We start from the raw sequence: 15,398 nt of genomic DNA on the forward strand, positions 1-15,398 counted from the left end.
AGAATTCATGGACATAAGGCGAGATATATTCTTGATATGATATATTCTATCGCTATGCAAATAAAACTCCCCAAACCTTGTGCAATTCTCTAAACCTACAATTCTTTGCAAAGAATGTTCAAGCTTTCCAACGACTTGATATTCAACACCTCCCCAAAGAGATCTCAATAATAATCATATGATCATGATCATGATGGTGTATGTTGTTAATAATTAAATTTCCCTTGCTTGAGGTACATAACTTGTAAATTTTTCCACCCCTTAGATTAACATTAAGGTATCCTAGCACCTTCCTATCTCGAAATCCTGCCAAACCTCATAGACCTCTCCAAAAATCTCTAAGACATAAATAAATTGATGTTAGCCAAGTCTTCCCTTCTTGAGCTGATAAAACATCCTATGGGAAAAGATTTTAAATGGCCATGGATAAGAAAATCTATCAGATTTCATTTATAACTCCACCTTCCTCTCCTAAAAGAACTCTCCTGCACCAACATTCCTTCTAGACTGTGATGACCATCCTCCAAAGACCAAAACTATGAACACCACTTCTGTATAAAACTAATTTATATTTTTTGGTAATAATGTGTCAATTGTATACAATTTTGCTAAAAAATTGTTACAATATAGGGCATATTTTAGGGGTCATCATTCCTCCCCCACTTAATTGTTGCGAAGTGTCTTCCCAAGCATTAGCTATATCATGAACATCACAAACACTGCTTCCACGAGCGCCGCTATGCATCTTCATAAAGAAAATCTACTCTTCCCCTCTTAATTGTGAAGTGTCCTCGCGAGCATAACTACAAGATCTGCAAAGTAGCACATATAAAAAAACTACGTATGAAACAACCTGTGCATATACGTGAACATTGCAACTCCAAAGTATTGCCAATATCAGCACATAGTAGCATCCAAATCGTAATCATAATCAAATCTGCCCAAAATTCAACCACTAACCACTAAACTATTAACGAGTCATATTGATAAACAATGAAACACCCCTAAAAAGAATAATCCTCATATGCCCAAGTCACCATCGGCTTGACTATTCTACCCTAATCCTTTCACTGAGTATTTATTTATAACATTGCACCCATATAGAACCGGCCACCTAGCTAAGCTTGAGCACCAGTAACTCATAGCATTGAAAGGACTATCCTAACCGTCGTGCCAGTAACTACCTCACTATGTGAAAACTAACTAACTATAGTGCATGAAAACCTAAAAAAGTTAAAGGACATAAACAAGTCTCAATGTAAGTAATTTTTTAAAAGTTTTTTTTCTTTTCTTTCTATTTTTTTCCATTGTATTTGTTTGTTAATTTTTTTCAAAGAAATTAAAATGAACATGGAAAAATCTAAGAAAACAAAAGATCTAAACTAAAATCCTCACACTCTCTAAAATATTCTAATACAAGTAATAAGCTTAGCCCAAAATCATCTATGCTATCGAAATTGAACCTATAAGCTAAACTACTAGATATAGGATGCTCCTAAATGACACCAAGTACAAGCATATCATATGTCATAGATCCACTATCAGGTGCATCATTAAAAACCTCAATCATCTCATGGAGTGGAGCATCGACTGCATCATCAATACAGGGGCATAGGTGCCACTGGTAAACATCCTAAAGAGCAGCATGTAGTTGCATCCATGTACTAATAAATATAGTCCCAATAAGGATAGTTATAATCTAATTGAAGGTCTAAATATGATGGAGTAAAATGGTAAACAATAGCTTGATATTTGGCAAACTCTTGCTACTCTCTCTATCCATCCCATAGTACTGATCAATGCCATGTTCAGATGTAAAAACACTAGCATAATTGTGGCACTGATAAGTGTAACCTATACCTTCTTGCATGGCAATGGTACCATAGCATTGAAAATACGTCTGACACTACCAACATAGTAGCGTGACAAGACACTATCAACACAGTAGTTGTGCATGTACATAAAGATGCCTCTGACATGATCGACGACTAAACTAGGGGTGATATTGTAAACAAAAGATAATCACAAAATGTACACCACAACACATCTCACCCCTCGAAGCATACAAGAACTTGTTGTGTGCTTGAAACTAGGGGATACTGTAAGGTCCTGCATGAATATGATCAGAGCTATTGACATCAAGTTGAGGTTTGAGCGCATCCATCCATAAGATATCCATACATGTAGCCCATTAACAAATAACCCCCCCAAAACAAAAGAAATTCAAAATTCAAATTATTCTAAGATTATCCTAATTGTAATCCTTATTGTATCTAACCTACCTTAGGTCACAAAATGCTTAAGACAGAGCCCATTAACCCTAAAAATCTCATTCTCAGCATTAATATCGATTGGTTACTTCTACTCGGCCATTAGCTCTGGGGTAATCAGGTGTTGATTTATGATGCTTAATCTTATATAGTTTTTTTAATTCGCTAATTAGACCATTTAGAAAATGGGAACCTTGATCACTTACTAACTCTAACGGGCAATCAAAATGTGTTATGATATTTTCATACATGAACTTAGCCACCTCAATGGCTTTATCCGTCTTGAGCACTTTTTGTTTCACCCACTCAGCAATATAATCAGCACAAACTAAAATATATTGATTAGATCAATATTGTGTAGGCGGATCAATTGGACCCACAAAGTCGATTCCCCATTTCTTAGAAGGTACTAATGCTAATATAGGTGTCAAAGGTGTTGCAAAACTTTTAGAAGGTTGGCCAATCCTTTGACACACACACCACATTTTTTGCAATAGTAATGACCATCCTTGAATAAGGTAGGCCACCAATAACCTGCTAATAGAACTTTCATTGCTGTTAATTCACTAGCAAGATGGCCACCACAAGGCTCGTCATGTAATGATTTAAGAACCATTGGAACTTCATCTTCCCTTACACAACAATGATAAATACACTCTCTTGGAAAAAAATTATATAGGTAACCCCTAATAATCTATAGGAGCATGCTTGCATCAATATTTGTCACTTTTTCTGTTTATCTGCACATGGTGGATATCGACGGTACCACATCATCAGGAAAATAATCTTCCACACTTTCCTCCTTATCTGATGTGAATAATCGAGAAAGATGATATGCTATAACATGAGCTCTACCAAGATGAGTAACTATTTGAAAATCAAATTCATGAAATAATAGCATCCAACGAATTACCCGCCTAGAAAGTTCTACTTTATTAAGCAAATACTTTAGCGCTTCATGATAATCATAGATAATAAATTTATTCCCCAATAAATAATGATGAAATTTCTCCATCACAAAAACCATTGATAAACATTCTTTCTCAGTGGTGGTATAATTCCTTTCTGCATCACCTAGGTTATGGCTTGCATAATAAATTGGATGATGCACCTTATTGTCATTTGCTTGACATAAAACAACTCCCACATCGTACATAGATGCATCTCCATGAATGTGGAATTTTTTCATCCAATTCGAGGTTGCCAATATTGGCCCCTCAATTAATTTCTACTTTAAGAAATTTAAACGTGTCCTAACAGGCATCCCAATTAAAAAGATTATCCTTCCATATCAAATTCATTAAAGGTGATGCTATGTTTGCAAAATCTAAAATGAATTGCCAATAATAATTTAAATTCCCCAAAAATCCTCCAAGTTGTTTAAGATTTGTTGGTGATGAAAGTGCAGAAATCTTGGCAATTTTAGTAGGATCCATGGGAATAACTTCATTAGAAACAATATGCCCCAAAGGAGTCCCCTTTGGAACTCCAAATACACATTTATTAGGATTCAACAAAATACCCACTTCATCATTGTGTTCAAATACTTGTGACAATAGTTGAGTCATTTCTTTTGTTGTCCCATAGATGCAAAAGGCATCTAGAAACACTTCCATCCATTGTTGAAGAAAATCTTGGTAGGCTACAATCATGACCCTTTGAAATGTTGTCGGTGCATTGCATAAACCAAAAGGCATTACTCTATAGGCAAATGTGCCCCATTCAATAGTAAAAGTAGTTTTAGATTGATCTTTAGGATGAATTAGCACTTGATTATAACCACTAAACCCATCCATAAAAGACTACGATTCATGGCCTACAACCTTATCCAATATTTGATCCATAAATGGCAAAGGAAAATGATCTTTGTGTGTTTTACTATTAAGCTTTCTATAATCAACACGGATGATTTTTTTTGCTATTTTTATTTGGCACTACCATGATAGGATATACCCATTTGTTATACGCACTAGGATATATGAATCCTACATCTAAAAGCTTAGTAATCTCTGCTTTCACCGTTATGCATACACATGATTTATTCTTCGTTGATGTTGACATATAGGTTTTATGCCTGGTTCCAAATCAATATAATGTTGACAAAGTTCGGCTTTGATACCCTTAAGGTCCTTATATGACCAAGCAAATCCTCCAACATGTGCTCACAATACTTCTTCAAAATTTTCACGATCATGGGGTTCCAGTTGAGCCGTTAGGTTTAAGTATTTTCCTTACATCATCTCTATTTTACGTATTTCCACTTCAGGCTCTTCAACATTTAAAGAAGCTATTTTTTGAGGTTTAACCATAGGCACATCTTCCAATATTTCCATTGAAACATTTTCAAGTAGATTATGCCCTATACGTGGTTCTAGTACTTCCCTAGCATTCACAAAATGGACCATTGGTAAAGCCCTATACGGAACAATGGCAAGGTTATCCTAAATATCATTATCAACTTCTATCTTATAGACACTTGCTACATCACAAAAGGATTTTCCAATATATCTTCCTTGATTTTTACTTGAGCAACATTTAGTAGCTTTTAAATCCATGTTAGATTTCATTGTAAATGAGGATTTTGCAGAATCAATTGCACAAAGAATCTGCTTTGGATCACATGGTGGATATTGAGCGTGTAACGTTCAACGATATCGGCATAAGATTCTGTTACATTTTTCTAAACATTCTTGATCATTTAACCTCCAAGACCATTGATTACCCTTCAGCTTAAAAATTAATGGGTACAAATCCTCATCTTCCTCACCTTGAATTCGACATCCCAAATAATGTATGACCCATTTAAGCATTATAAAATCTTTAGGTGTCATTGGTTTGAACCTTTTAAGTTGTGGTTTGTAGGAGACGGGGAATACAAGAATTAAATAATGGAGGAAAATACATGCTAAACTAGCGGGTATATAAGATGTAAGGGACTTGACATTTTTTCCTCATTAGATTATAACAACAAGTCTCCTTCATCTTCTATCTCTCTTTCCAACTTTCATGGCTTCCTTCCTTCCTTTTCTGTATTTCTCTCTCTTCTTCTAGTATTTCTCTCTCCTCATCACTCTCTTTCTCTCTCTTCTTCTTCGCTTCTTCCCTCTCTTATGTATTCTAATCTCTCCTCTTTCTCTCTCCCCAATCCTCTCCTTGACAATTGGTATCTGAGCCATATGTTCTTGATCCAGTTAACCAACATTCCATTCAATTATCATTTTTCAGTCACACAAATCTAAGAGCCACATGTACATAAGTATATAGACATGACATGGAGCAGCACTGGAGTTATCAAGTATCTTTGGACCACAAGGATTGCAAGTTAGGAGCATTAATGGTGGCATGGACCAAGTTTGGAGGTTGGAGGACCAAATTCAGCAACTCGTGGGTCATTTTTGTTGAAGGTATTTTCCAAAAAAACAGTGGTAAATGGAGTAGAAAGAGGAAAACCACCCTAGATCTTTTCTCTCCCACCTCCATTGATCAGATGGCTTCTACCAGAGCTTCCCAGGGACCTTGAGCTTCATTCTAAGCAGTCATTTGGTCATTTACACCTTGCCTTGGTCTACAGGAGGTAGCCCAAAATGCATTGCGCAGATTCATGCTAGCATATCTAGGAAAAATTCACAGCACTCCTCAGCTCTAGCTCATAAAAAATGGCCATTCCTACCTTCTCCAGCAATCTTTGATCAGTTGGAAGCTCTCTTGCATCATTCTTAGACTCTCTTGAATCTCTGAAGCCCTAGATAGGTTCAGGCTGGGACAACCATGAAATTTCTCTCTAAGCTCTTCAAATCTTGAGGGCTTTTGCTTCTTTTGGTTCCAAGAGCTTGTGGCTACAGTTACATTTGAAGATTGGAGCATCAAGAAGCACAGATTTGAAAGAGGGAGCAAGAATGGAAGCATTGTATTTGGGGCAGCCATATCCATAGTACAAGAACCTCAAAATTCTTCAAGTTACCTTCAAGTTTTGGTCATGAGGCTTCAAGTTTGGAGTCTGTACAACAATTGGAGCTAGCTTACAAGTTTGGAAGAGCCTTTGATGCTTAGAAGGAATTATGGGGTACATTTATGGAAAATCTCCCTTCTATGCCCATCTATACAAGCTGTGAGCTATTGAGAGCTCAATCCTTTTGAAGAACTTTTATTTTTCAACCTCAAAGATTCCTCTCTTGGTTGAGCATTGCAACCAGGGAGTTTATTGGAGTATAATAGAGTATCTTGGATCACTCAAGAGGGTCCGAATCATTGTTTGATTGCCATCTTCATCAAACATCATGAGGTACTTGGTTCTTGAACTCTTATTCTCTCAAATTCATCCTCTTGATGAGCCATAACCAATTGCTTGAGAGAATGCAAGAGCTCAAGTAGAAATTAGGAGATAGATTTGATGCTTTTCTATTGTCCAATTCTTCACAGTCATTTTGCTTCACTCTCATTGGATTGGAATGTGTAAATTTCTGCTAAAACTCATTTGAGGATTATTGTTTTTTCTTACCTTAACCAATTGAGTTGTTTTTTCTTGACTAAGCCACTTAAATCATTAAAAAATCCATCGTATAAGGGCAAGTCAACAGTGAGTCACTACTTGGTAAGCCCCTACCCTTGATCCCAATTTTCCATTCCATGCATTTCATGAAAAGGTTCAATTTCTACTTCCAAATGCATCTCATACTGGGTGTTAAATTAATAAATGTCTTCCATGTATATTCCGGGTGAGGAAAAGCCCAATGCTAGGCGAGGTGGCAAAACAAAAGAGGGGTGACCTCCCCTTGCCATCAAAGACCTTGAAGGGGTGCACAACGGGGAACTTTTCCCACCTTTCGGTGATTCAGAGCCTAAAGTTTGCTTGCAGGTGTAGGTACCCTCTTGAAGAACTAAGATATTGACTTGGCACTTGATGTATGAGATGAATTTGCGAATGTATGGATGCACTTACTATTGTACACATGTACGGGATGTAGTCTTGCCTACAAATGTATGAAAAATACTATTGAGGTTGTATTTGCAAACATGAGAATGAATATGCAGTCAATGGCAGTGAATACAATGCTTGGAATGTACGAGAGATGCTTATGCATGGGGGATTATGCTAAGATATGCTTATGATATGCTCAGTTCTGGAATAAGATTGCAAACAGTAAAATTGATGATTGGGAAATGTATTATGCCATGTGGGATGACCCTTCAGTTCATGGATTGACAAGTTGATCCCTTGCAACCCCTTTCTTGACCCCCATAGGGCGCTGTAAGCAATTTGCTTACATTTATAAAAGTATATCTATGCCCACAAAGTGAGGTGTAGGCCTTGCATAGTGCCCATAGGTCTTGCTAAGGTCCTTGATCAGTTTAAGCACTCTAATTGGACTCTACAAGATACTTACATGTCAAAACAGGTCCCTACAAGTGTAGACAGGGTGTTGGACTACACAGTACAACAATACTTTTCTTATTACATAATTTTTTGTATAAAAGCTGGGAGAGCATGCTTATGCTCACTTCGAAGAGGCCTTCCTTGGCTTTGACTTAAACCAAAAATTAGTTCAATTGGAGATTCTTAGCTCAAGTTACGAGCAAAATAGTGACAGGTAGTCTAATGGGACTGCACCTAACCATGGCAAGGAATAAGGGAAAAACCAAGGCCAATGAATATGTTCAACAACAAATCAAGGATGCACGAGAACCAAGGAATGAGAAAAACTCTAAAATGGATTACGAGGAGTATCCTTATGACATTGAAAGCCTCAGTGCTCTTAATGACACTCTATGCAGGCATGAGACAAGGCATAATCAAAGACATGAGGCTATTTTGGAAGGACAGAAGGGTGTACTTGCAAGCATAGCAACAAACATAGAAAATCATATTGAGATGATGAAGGGAATGTGTCAAATGAGAGCCACCATGGACACTCTTAATGCCAATTTATCTAAGTGGTTGGAGATTCAATTGAAGGGAAAAGAGCAAGAAGATCGGTCACATGTACATGCTGAAAGAACCAGCTTCCATCAGTTAATGCAAATTCTCAGTGCATTTTAGGATGAATGGGCATTCCCAATATAGTAGCTTTGAGCTTGGTAAGCCTTTTGAGAGGAAAGAGGATCCAACGGGGAATGCATCACGGGGAAATTCTCAGCTTCCATCAGCCCCCATGCCTTCAGCAAGGTTTCATCAGTCTTTTGGCAGGAATCACTCTCATAATAGTACCATTTTTGGCACTCAAAATGATCAATTTCAGTTGGGACAGTTTGGACATGACCACTCCTCTGAACAAGAGCTGAGAGATAAGATTATCTTTTCCAAATTTAATGGCCAATCCTCTTCCCCAACTGAATTGGAAGAATGACTTTCAAAGCTTGAAGACTACTTTGATATTTATATTTTGCCAAGAAATGATGACCAAAAGATCCACTTTGCCACAATCCACTTGGAAGGGTTTTCTCATACGTACTGGTGGTATATTAAGAGGGAAAATCAACAAGTTGATACTTGGGATGCATTTAAAGCACTTATGGTACAAGTTTTTGTGTCTCCTGTAGAGAAAGAGAAGCTTGCTCAGCAGTGGTATAGCTTAGAGCAGCGTGGCTTGACAGTTTAGGACTACATGAATCAATTTCTTAATCTCACGATGTATGTTGAGTCCCCAAGTGATGATGCAAAGCTGCATAAGTATATATATGGCTTGGATCCTCAATTATCAACAAGCTGATGTTTCAATGCAGCCACCTTCCGATTTGTTCAAGGCTATTAGTTGAAACATACTCCCATAAGTATTGTAGAGATACTTTAGTTCAGTCAACAGTATGGACATCAAAGAGGCTTGTCTCAACCATATTTTGGGTAGCCTAGAGAGCCTACATAGTCCAATTTCGAACAACAAAGAATTGTTGTAAAGTAGGGCTAGTTTGGGGCCAATTATGGTGGTGGAAATATGCCATTTAGCACCCCTAGAGTTCCCATGTATCCCATCTTCAATACCTCAAGGCAAACCAATAACTTTAGGGTAGTAAACAATGGGAGGACTGAGAATAAACAAGGGGACAACAAGAACAAGAATGTCTCAGTCTTTGGTGGTTAATGATTCATTCCCATGGATTTGTACAAAGAAAGGAAAGAAAAAGGACTTTGTTTCAAGTGTGGGGAAAAGTACATAGCTAAACATACTTCCAAATGGTGGCCAATGATCCATTCCCATGGATTTATACAAAGAAAGGAAAAAAAAAAGGTCTTTGTTTCAAGTGTGAGGAAAATTACATAGTTGAACATGCTTCCAAATGTGCTTATAGAAATGCGAAGGCATGAGTCCAAAGTATGTTGATCTTTGAAGACTCGGAGGATGACCATGAGGATGCAAGTGCCTTTGTAATCACTACTAAAAATGACGAGGCTAATGAAGAAATTGGGCATGAAAAGTTCTTTGACCTTGCAGACACCTTTCCTTTTAACCTCGATGGTCATGTACATGTAGCACCAATGAAAGGTGCACGTAATTGTGAGCACGTAATTGTGAGGACGTATTGTTCAAACAATGATAGGTTACATGTATTCACAAGCTCTATGATATATTTCCTATTTATTATTTAAAATTTTACTTGGGTGACTACCGAACAAAGGAGAAAACCCTCGAGCCTATGTGGCACAATGATGAGATGTTTGGTAGTTAAGAAATAAAGAGGAGTTTTTTTGAAGGGTGATTTAATAATGAAAGGGAAAGTGTATTTGAAAAGTTGGACATGGCTCTCTCTCTCTCTCTCTCTCTCCTAGAGAGATGAATTTATTTTCTAATTGAAGATGTATGAGATAAAAAAATATTTTAATGGTTGAACATGTGCATGCAACTTGTGTATATTCTAAAAACACCCATAGATGTACATATACTTTTAAAAATACATGTATATAAAATATATGCACATATACACATGTATGTATACACATATATGTGTAAATATATACTTATGTATGCACATATGCATGCATCTATGTACACACATAAGCATACGAGCCAGAGGAAAAAAACAGAGACAGGTGGGAGCTTGGAAAATTTGCTAAGAAAGAGAGAGAACTATGAAAGAGAGAAGATAGAAAATAAAGAAGAGAAGAGAAAATAGATACAAACTTATAAAATATACACATACATACATATCCATGCACAAATATATACCTACAAACATACACACATGCATGCATACATGTGCATACATATACACACTGATACACACAACATGCACACATATGAGGTAAAAAAATATGAAATACAGGGAACTTGGGAAAAAAAAGAAAGAAGATGAGAGAAATTTGATGAGAGGGAGAGAGGACACATACACTTATGAGGCCACATAAATGAAAATACATGCATGCACATGCATGTACAATATGCACACATATGAGGTGAAAAAAAAATGAGAGACAAGGGACTTCTAGAAAAAAAGAAAGGAGATGAGAGAAAAATGATGAGGGGAGAGGGAGAAGACATGCACACTTTTGAGACCACACAAATGGAATTATGTGTATAAAATATGTATATACATATATACACATACATGAGAGAGAGAGAGAGAGAGAGAGAGGAGGGACAAGAGAACAAAAAAGAAAGGAGAGGGGAGAGAAAGATCACAAGCTTATGAGACCATACAAATTGGACACATACATATAAATTACTCAGATATATACATACACGGTTGCCTTCTTTGGTATCAACTATCCATGAACTTCTTACCACATGGAATGTGGACTAAAGCAAGAAGGTCCCTTAGTTATTATGAACATCCGTACTTCAAACCCTAGTGTGAAGCACTAAAAGAATACAAGCACAAAGCATTAGGAGAATCTAAACATGCAACACCTGGTATCATTTTACCATAGCAACATCACTTGATATATTGCACCTAGCCTAACTTTCACCAAGGGAGGACCAAGATAACCACACAAAAAGGAAAGAATGATGTGTTTGCTTTCACACATCCACTCTATAATTAGATTAGTTACTTTCACTTAGCCTCATTGTAATGGCCTTTCAACCCATTGGCATCAAAGTTTCTCTCTCAAAGCTCCTATATGTATAGCTTCAATAGTGGATATGATACTTTGAAGCTTCTCAGCCACGTCCTTCATGGATGGCCTATCAAGCCTATTCTCTTGTAAACAGTCAAGAGCCAAATTGATAACACTCATCATGGACTCAATTACATATGTGGAAGCCCCATTGACAAGCTCCAAATCGAGCATATTATTTAGGCAATTTTTCTCTTTCTTGGATTGAACCATAATTACTAGGCTTACATCATCTGTGTGCCTCCCAAAATCAATTGGCCGCTTAGAAGTCACGAGCTCCAATAGGACCACACCAAAGCTATACACGTCACTCTTATCTGTTAATTGATAGCTCCTATAATATTCAGGGTCTAGGTAGCCCATTGTGCCTTGGGCACATGTCGATACGTGCGTAAGATCGGGCTCGACAAGGCGTGAGAGCCCAAAGTCTGCAACTCTTGCATTCATAAATTGATCCAAAAGGATATTGCTTGACTTCACATCTCTATGATAAATGGGTGGGTATGCTGCAGAGTGTAGGTAAGCTAACCCCTCTGCAGATTGAAGTCCAATCAATAGTCTAGTTCTCCAATCAAGAAAGCTCTTTTCGAGGCCATGGAGGTGATCATACAAGTTCCCATTGGGCACATACTCGTAGACTATCAAAGGTAGCTCCGTGTCAACACAACACCCTAATAGCCTCACTAAGTTTTTGTGATTGACTTGAGAGAGGATTCGAACTTCATTGAGAACTTGCTCTATGCCTTTGAAGTTGCCTATCTTAGCTGATTTGATAGCCACCATTGAACCATCATTTAGGATTCCCTTGTATACTTCCCCAAATCCTCCACATCCCAAGATTCGGTCCTGCACAAAATTGTTGGTTGCTCGCTCCATTTCCCTATTGCTGAACAACCTTGCAGACTTTCCTCCACTGTTTGCAGCCAAAATCATAGATCTCTCCGACACAAGCTTGGCATGGGCCATTTGTGCTCTCCTTCTCTTCGTGTATGCACTGACGACTAATGAGGTGAAAACTATAAGTCCAACAAACCCGAGAGTAAGACCTGCAAGAAAAACATGTAAGAAAATTAGAGTGGGTAGATAAAACATAGATAATTCGTGGCTTGTAGGACAATTGATCCTGCAAAATTTAGAGTTACCGATGGCATATTCGCTCTTATGACACTCGATGCTGTTGGGTTTCCTAACACAATAAGGAGCTGTAAACACACAAAACCCAATTAAGAATAATGTATGTGGAGTGAAGTTGGGCTTAAGATGACGTATAAGCAGTCAAGTCAATTGCAAATGAGAGGTGGACAAGTGTCAAGATAGGCAAAAAGAATTAAGAGTTTTGGAGATGCAAAGAAATGCATACTCGGTTCATTTGGCAGCATAATTATAATGAGATGAGACGAGATGAGACCAAGCAGTACAAAATTATTACGAAACAGCAAGCAAGCACAGTACCTTTGGGGCATGTGCCTGTGCTGGATTCCCAGAGGTAGCCATTGTTGCACAAGCAGACCTTGGTGAGGTTGGTGGCAGGGGAGGGCAGCTGGCATGCAGAGTTCGCACCACACTGCCGGTCAGAAGAGCAGGGCGGCTCATGGGGCTCATCCCACTGGAGCTGGAGGCCGAAGTGCCAAGAACTGGGCTGGGAGGAACTGACCCAATTCACCAGGCTGGCATACCCGGTGTTCTTGATCGTGACATGGAACCAGTAGCGGTACCTGGGATTATCAGCCGTGGGAAAGGAGCAGCAGACGAGGTTGCGGCAGCTCTTCTGGGGGAAGACTGCGAGGACCCGGATACAGGCCTGGCTCTGGTCCTTGCAGGACAAGACCGGGGAGATCAGCAGGAAGGAGGAGGCATTGAAGTAAAGGATTGTGTTGTTGGGGCTGATGGAGAAGGGCCCAGAGGGGTCCAGGGAAAAATTGCCAGAGGAGATGCTCTCTCTGGTCATGCAGGAGCTGCCGAGGAACTCCCCCGTGCCAATGACCATGGTGTGTGTGCGCGCATCGATGCTCTGCACGCGGTAGCTACCTGACAGGCCCCCGATCTGCAACACCCCTTGGGGGGTGCATGTGAGACGGTATCCAGGGTGCCCGCAGGAGCTCCCTGTGCTGAGTGGATATGGCACCTCCAGCTTGCCACATGGCGGGCATATATTAGTAGCTCCTCCGTGCGCAGCCTGCTGGCCGATGAGCAGGATATTCACGGCCACAAGAGGAAGAAGCGGCCCTAATACTGCTGCCATTGATACTCTTCTATTTGTCTGGGGAGGAGCTGCAGCAATTTTAGAGTAGTGATGCGTGGGAAGGATGACAAAGGCATGCATGGCGAACGCTAGAGACACGTGATATCCAACAAGGATGCTTGCGAGAGAGAAAGAGAAAGAGAGAGAGAGCCATCTGCCAACTTTTCAAGGACACTTTCCTTTTCATTATTAAATCACCCTTCAGAAAAACTCCTCTTTATTTCTTGACTACCAAACATCTCATCATTGTGCCACATGCGGCTCGAGGGTTTTCTCCTTGGTTCGGTAGTCACCCAAGTAAAATTTTAACTAATAAATAGGACATATATCATAGAACTTGTGAATTCATGTAACCTATCATTGTTTGAACAATACTTCCTCACAATTACGTGCACCTTTCATCGACGAGGGTGGTTACATATACGACATAGGGCAGAGGGTTGTCCACCCTAAACACTATCACACAAAGGTCAATTTGCAAAGACAAAAGGGCTGACAATGGCACATGCATCTCTAGGCATTGAGTAACTGAACTGATGGCCTTGTAGTGTACAAGTCCCCAATAACTAGTGTACCATATGCTAGGAAGCGATACATTAAGCTATTGTTTCTTTTTGAAAACGTATTACCCTTTTAAAGCTAAAAAGAAATTTCAACCTTTTTGGAGTCATGTGTCACATCAAGGCATCACATCATGCAATAAAGACAAGCCATAAGCTAGACAGGTGAGTATAAGAAGTAAAAAGGGTCACAAATGCCAATTGACAAGAAGAGCTTTCATAACTCTATTTACTTTGGTATCTCACCTTGATGTAGTTAGAAAATGAGTGCTTACAAATGTTACATACATGTCATCATGGCTCAAGGTATATGTTCAATGTAGATACTATTTTACTTTCCTACAATCCAACTTACCTGAATGTTTTTGTAACAAAAAACTTATAGTGAATGAAAGACATTGTATGTAACCAAATATGGAGCAATGCCATCTAGGAGAACTCAAATGACATGATGAAATACCATGTCAATGCTCATGATGAAGCATTACAGAAGAAAAAAGTTGATGTAGATAATTGCAATGCTTTATGAATTATTAATGTCATGTTGTCCTTAATATGATATGTTCTAAATAGCAAACATTTATAGGAGATGGGGGCATAACTACCAAGTGATTTATGCACAAATGGAAAGTCGTCACAATAAAGGTCATGCTACCTTAAGGGTATTTAGCATGTGTAAATCTTGTTTTCAAGTAACCTCATTCACATTGCTCTATCCAAGAAGTGAGAGCTTGAATGTTATGATTTCTAGAGCTTAATTGATAGACTTAAGACTTACCTTGAAGTTAAAAGGTGGAAGCTTAATTGGGATTATTTTCAAAGAAAGGGCGTGTCCAATCAATAGTGCATATGTTATTCGTTGCAACCTCCATTATCTTAGTAGTTGACTTTTTTGAAGGACATGTGCCTATTAATGGCAAACTGTGAAGGGCAAGGTCAAAGTGAATGCTAAGAGCAAGTGTTGGAAATTATTCTTGACTATGTGTTTATTGTTTGGCTTCATTATATTATTTTGGAAATTATTCTTGACTATGTGTTTATTGTTTGGCTTCATTATATTATTTTGGGAACTTGTAAAAGGATTAAGGGACATCATGTTCAAATTTTATTATTTTGTGAGAGCTTGGCTCACCCTCATGTAAATTGTAAAATTTCTCAATGATAGAATAGGCAATCCCATTCATGATAAGATAGAATGGGTTTGATCAGCTAAAGGGACATGTATGAAGGGCCAACTAAAAAGCCTCCAAAGAGGATAGGGCACCCAACATTATGAG

At 38.5% G+C, this 15,398-nt stretch overlaps 1 protein-coding gene across 1 annotated transcript; it reads right to left on the bottom strand.

Moving 5' to 3' along the window:
* Nucleotides 1-10,956: 10,956 nt before the first annotated feature.
* Nucleotides 10,957-13,698, bottom strand: LOC148037471 (wall-associated receptor kinase-like 20). Its single transcript, XM_087676430.1, has 3 exons — nt 12,772-13,698; nt 12,462-12,521; nt 10,957-12,365 (listed from the first exon to the last, which is right to left on the bottom strand). Exons 1-3 carry the CDS (start codon nt 13,640-13,642, stop codon nt 11,296-11,298), a joined length of 2,001 nt encoding a protein of 666 aa, XP_087532556.1. The 5' UTR covers nt 13,643-13,698; the 3' UTR covers nt 10,957-11,295.
* Between the last annotated feature and the right edge of the window lie 1,700 nt (nt 13,699-15,398).

The sequence above is a fragment of the Lygodium microphyllum genome, chromosome 4 (assembly GCF_053477565.2).
Source record: "Lygodium microphyllum isolate KBCC chromosome 4, Lygodium_microphyllum_v1.1.10, whole genome shotgun sequence".
In the NCBI taxonomy this organism is placed as follows: Eukaryota; Viridiplantae; Streptophyta; class Polypodiopsida; order Schizaeales; family Lygodiaceae; genus Lygodium; species Lygodium microphyllum.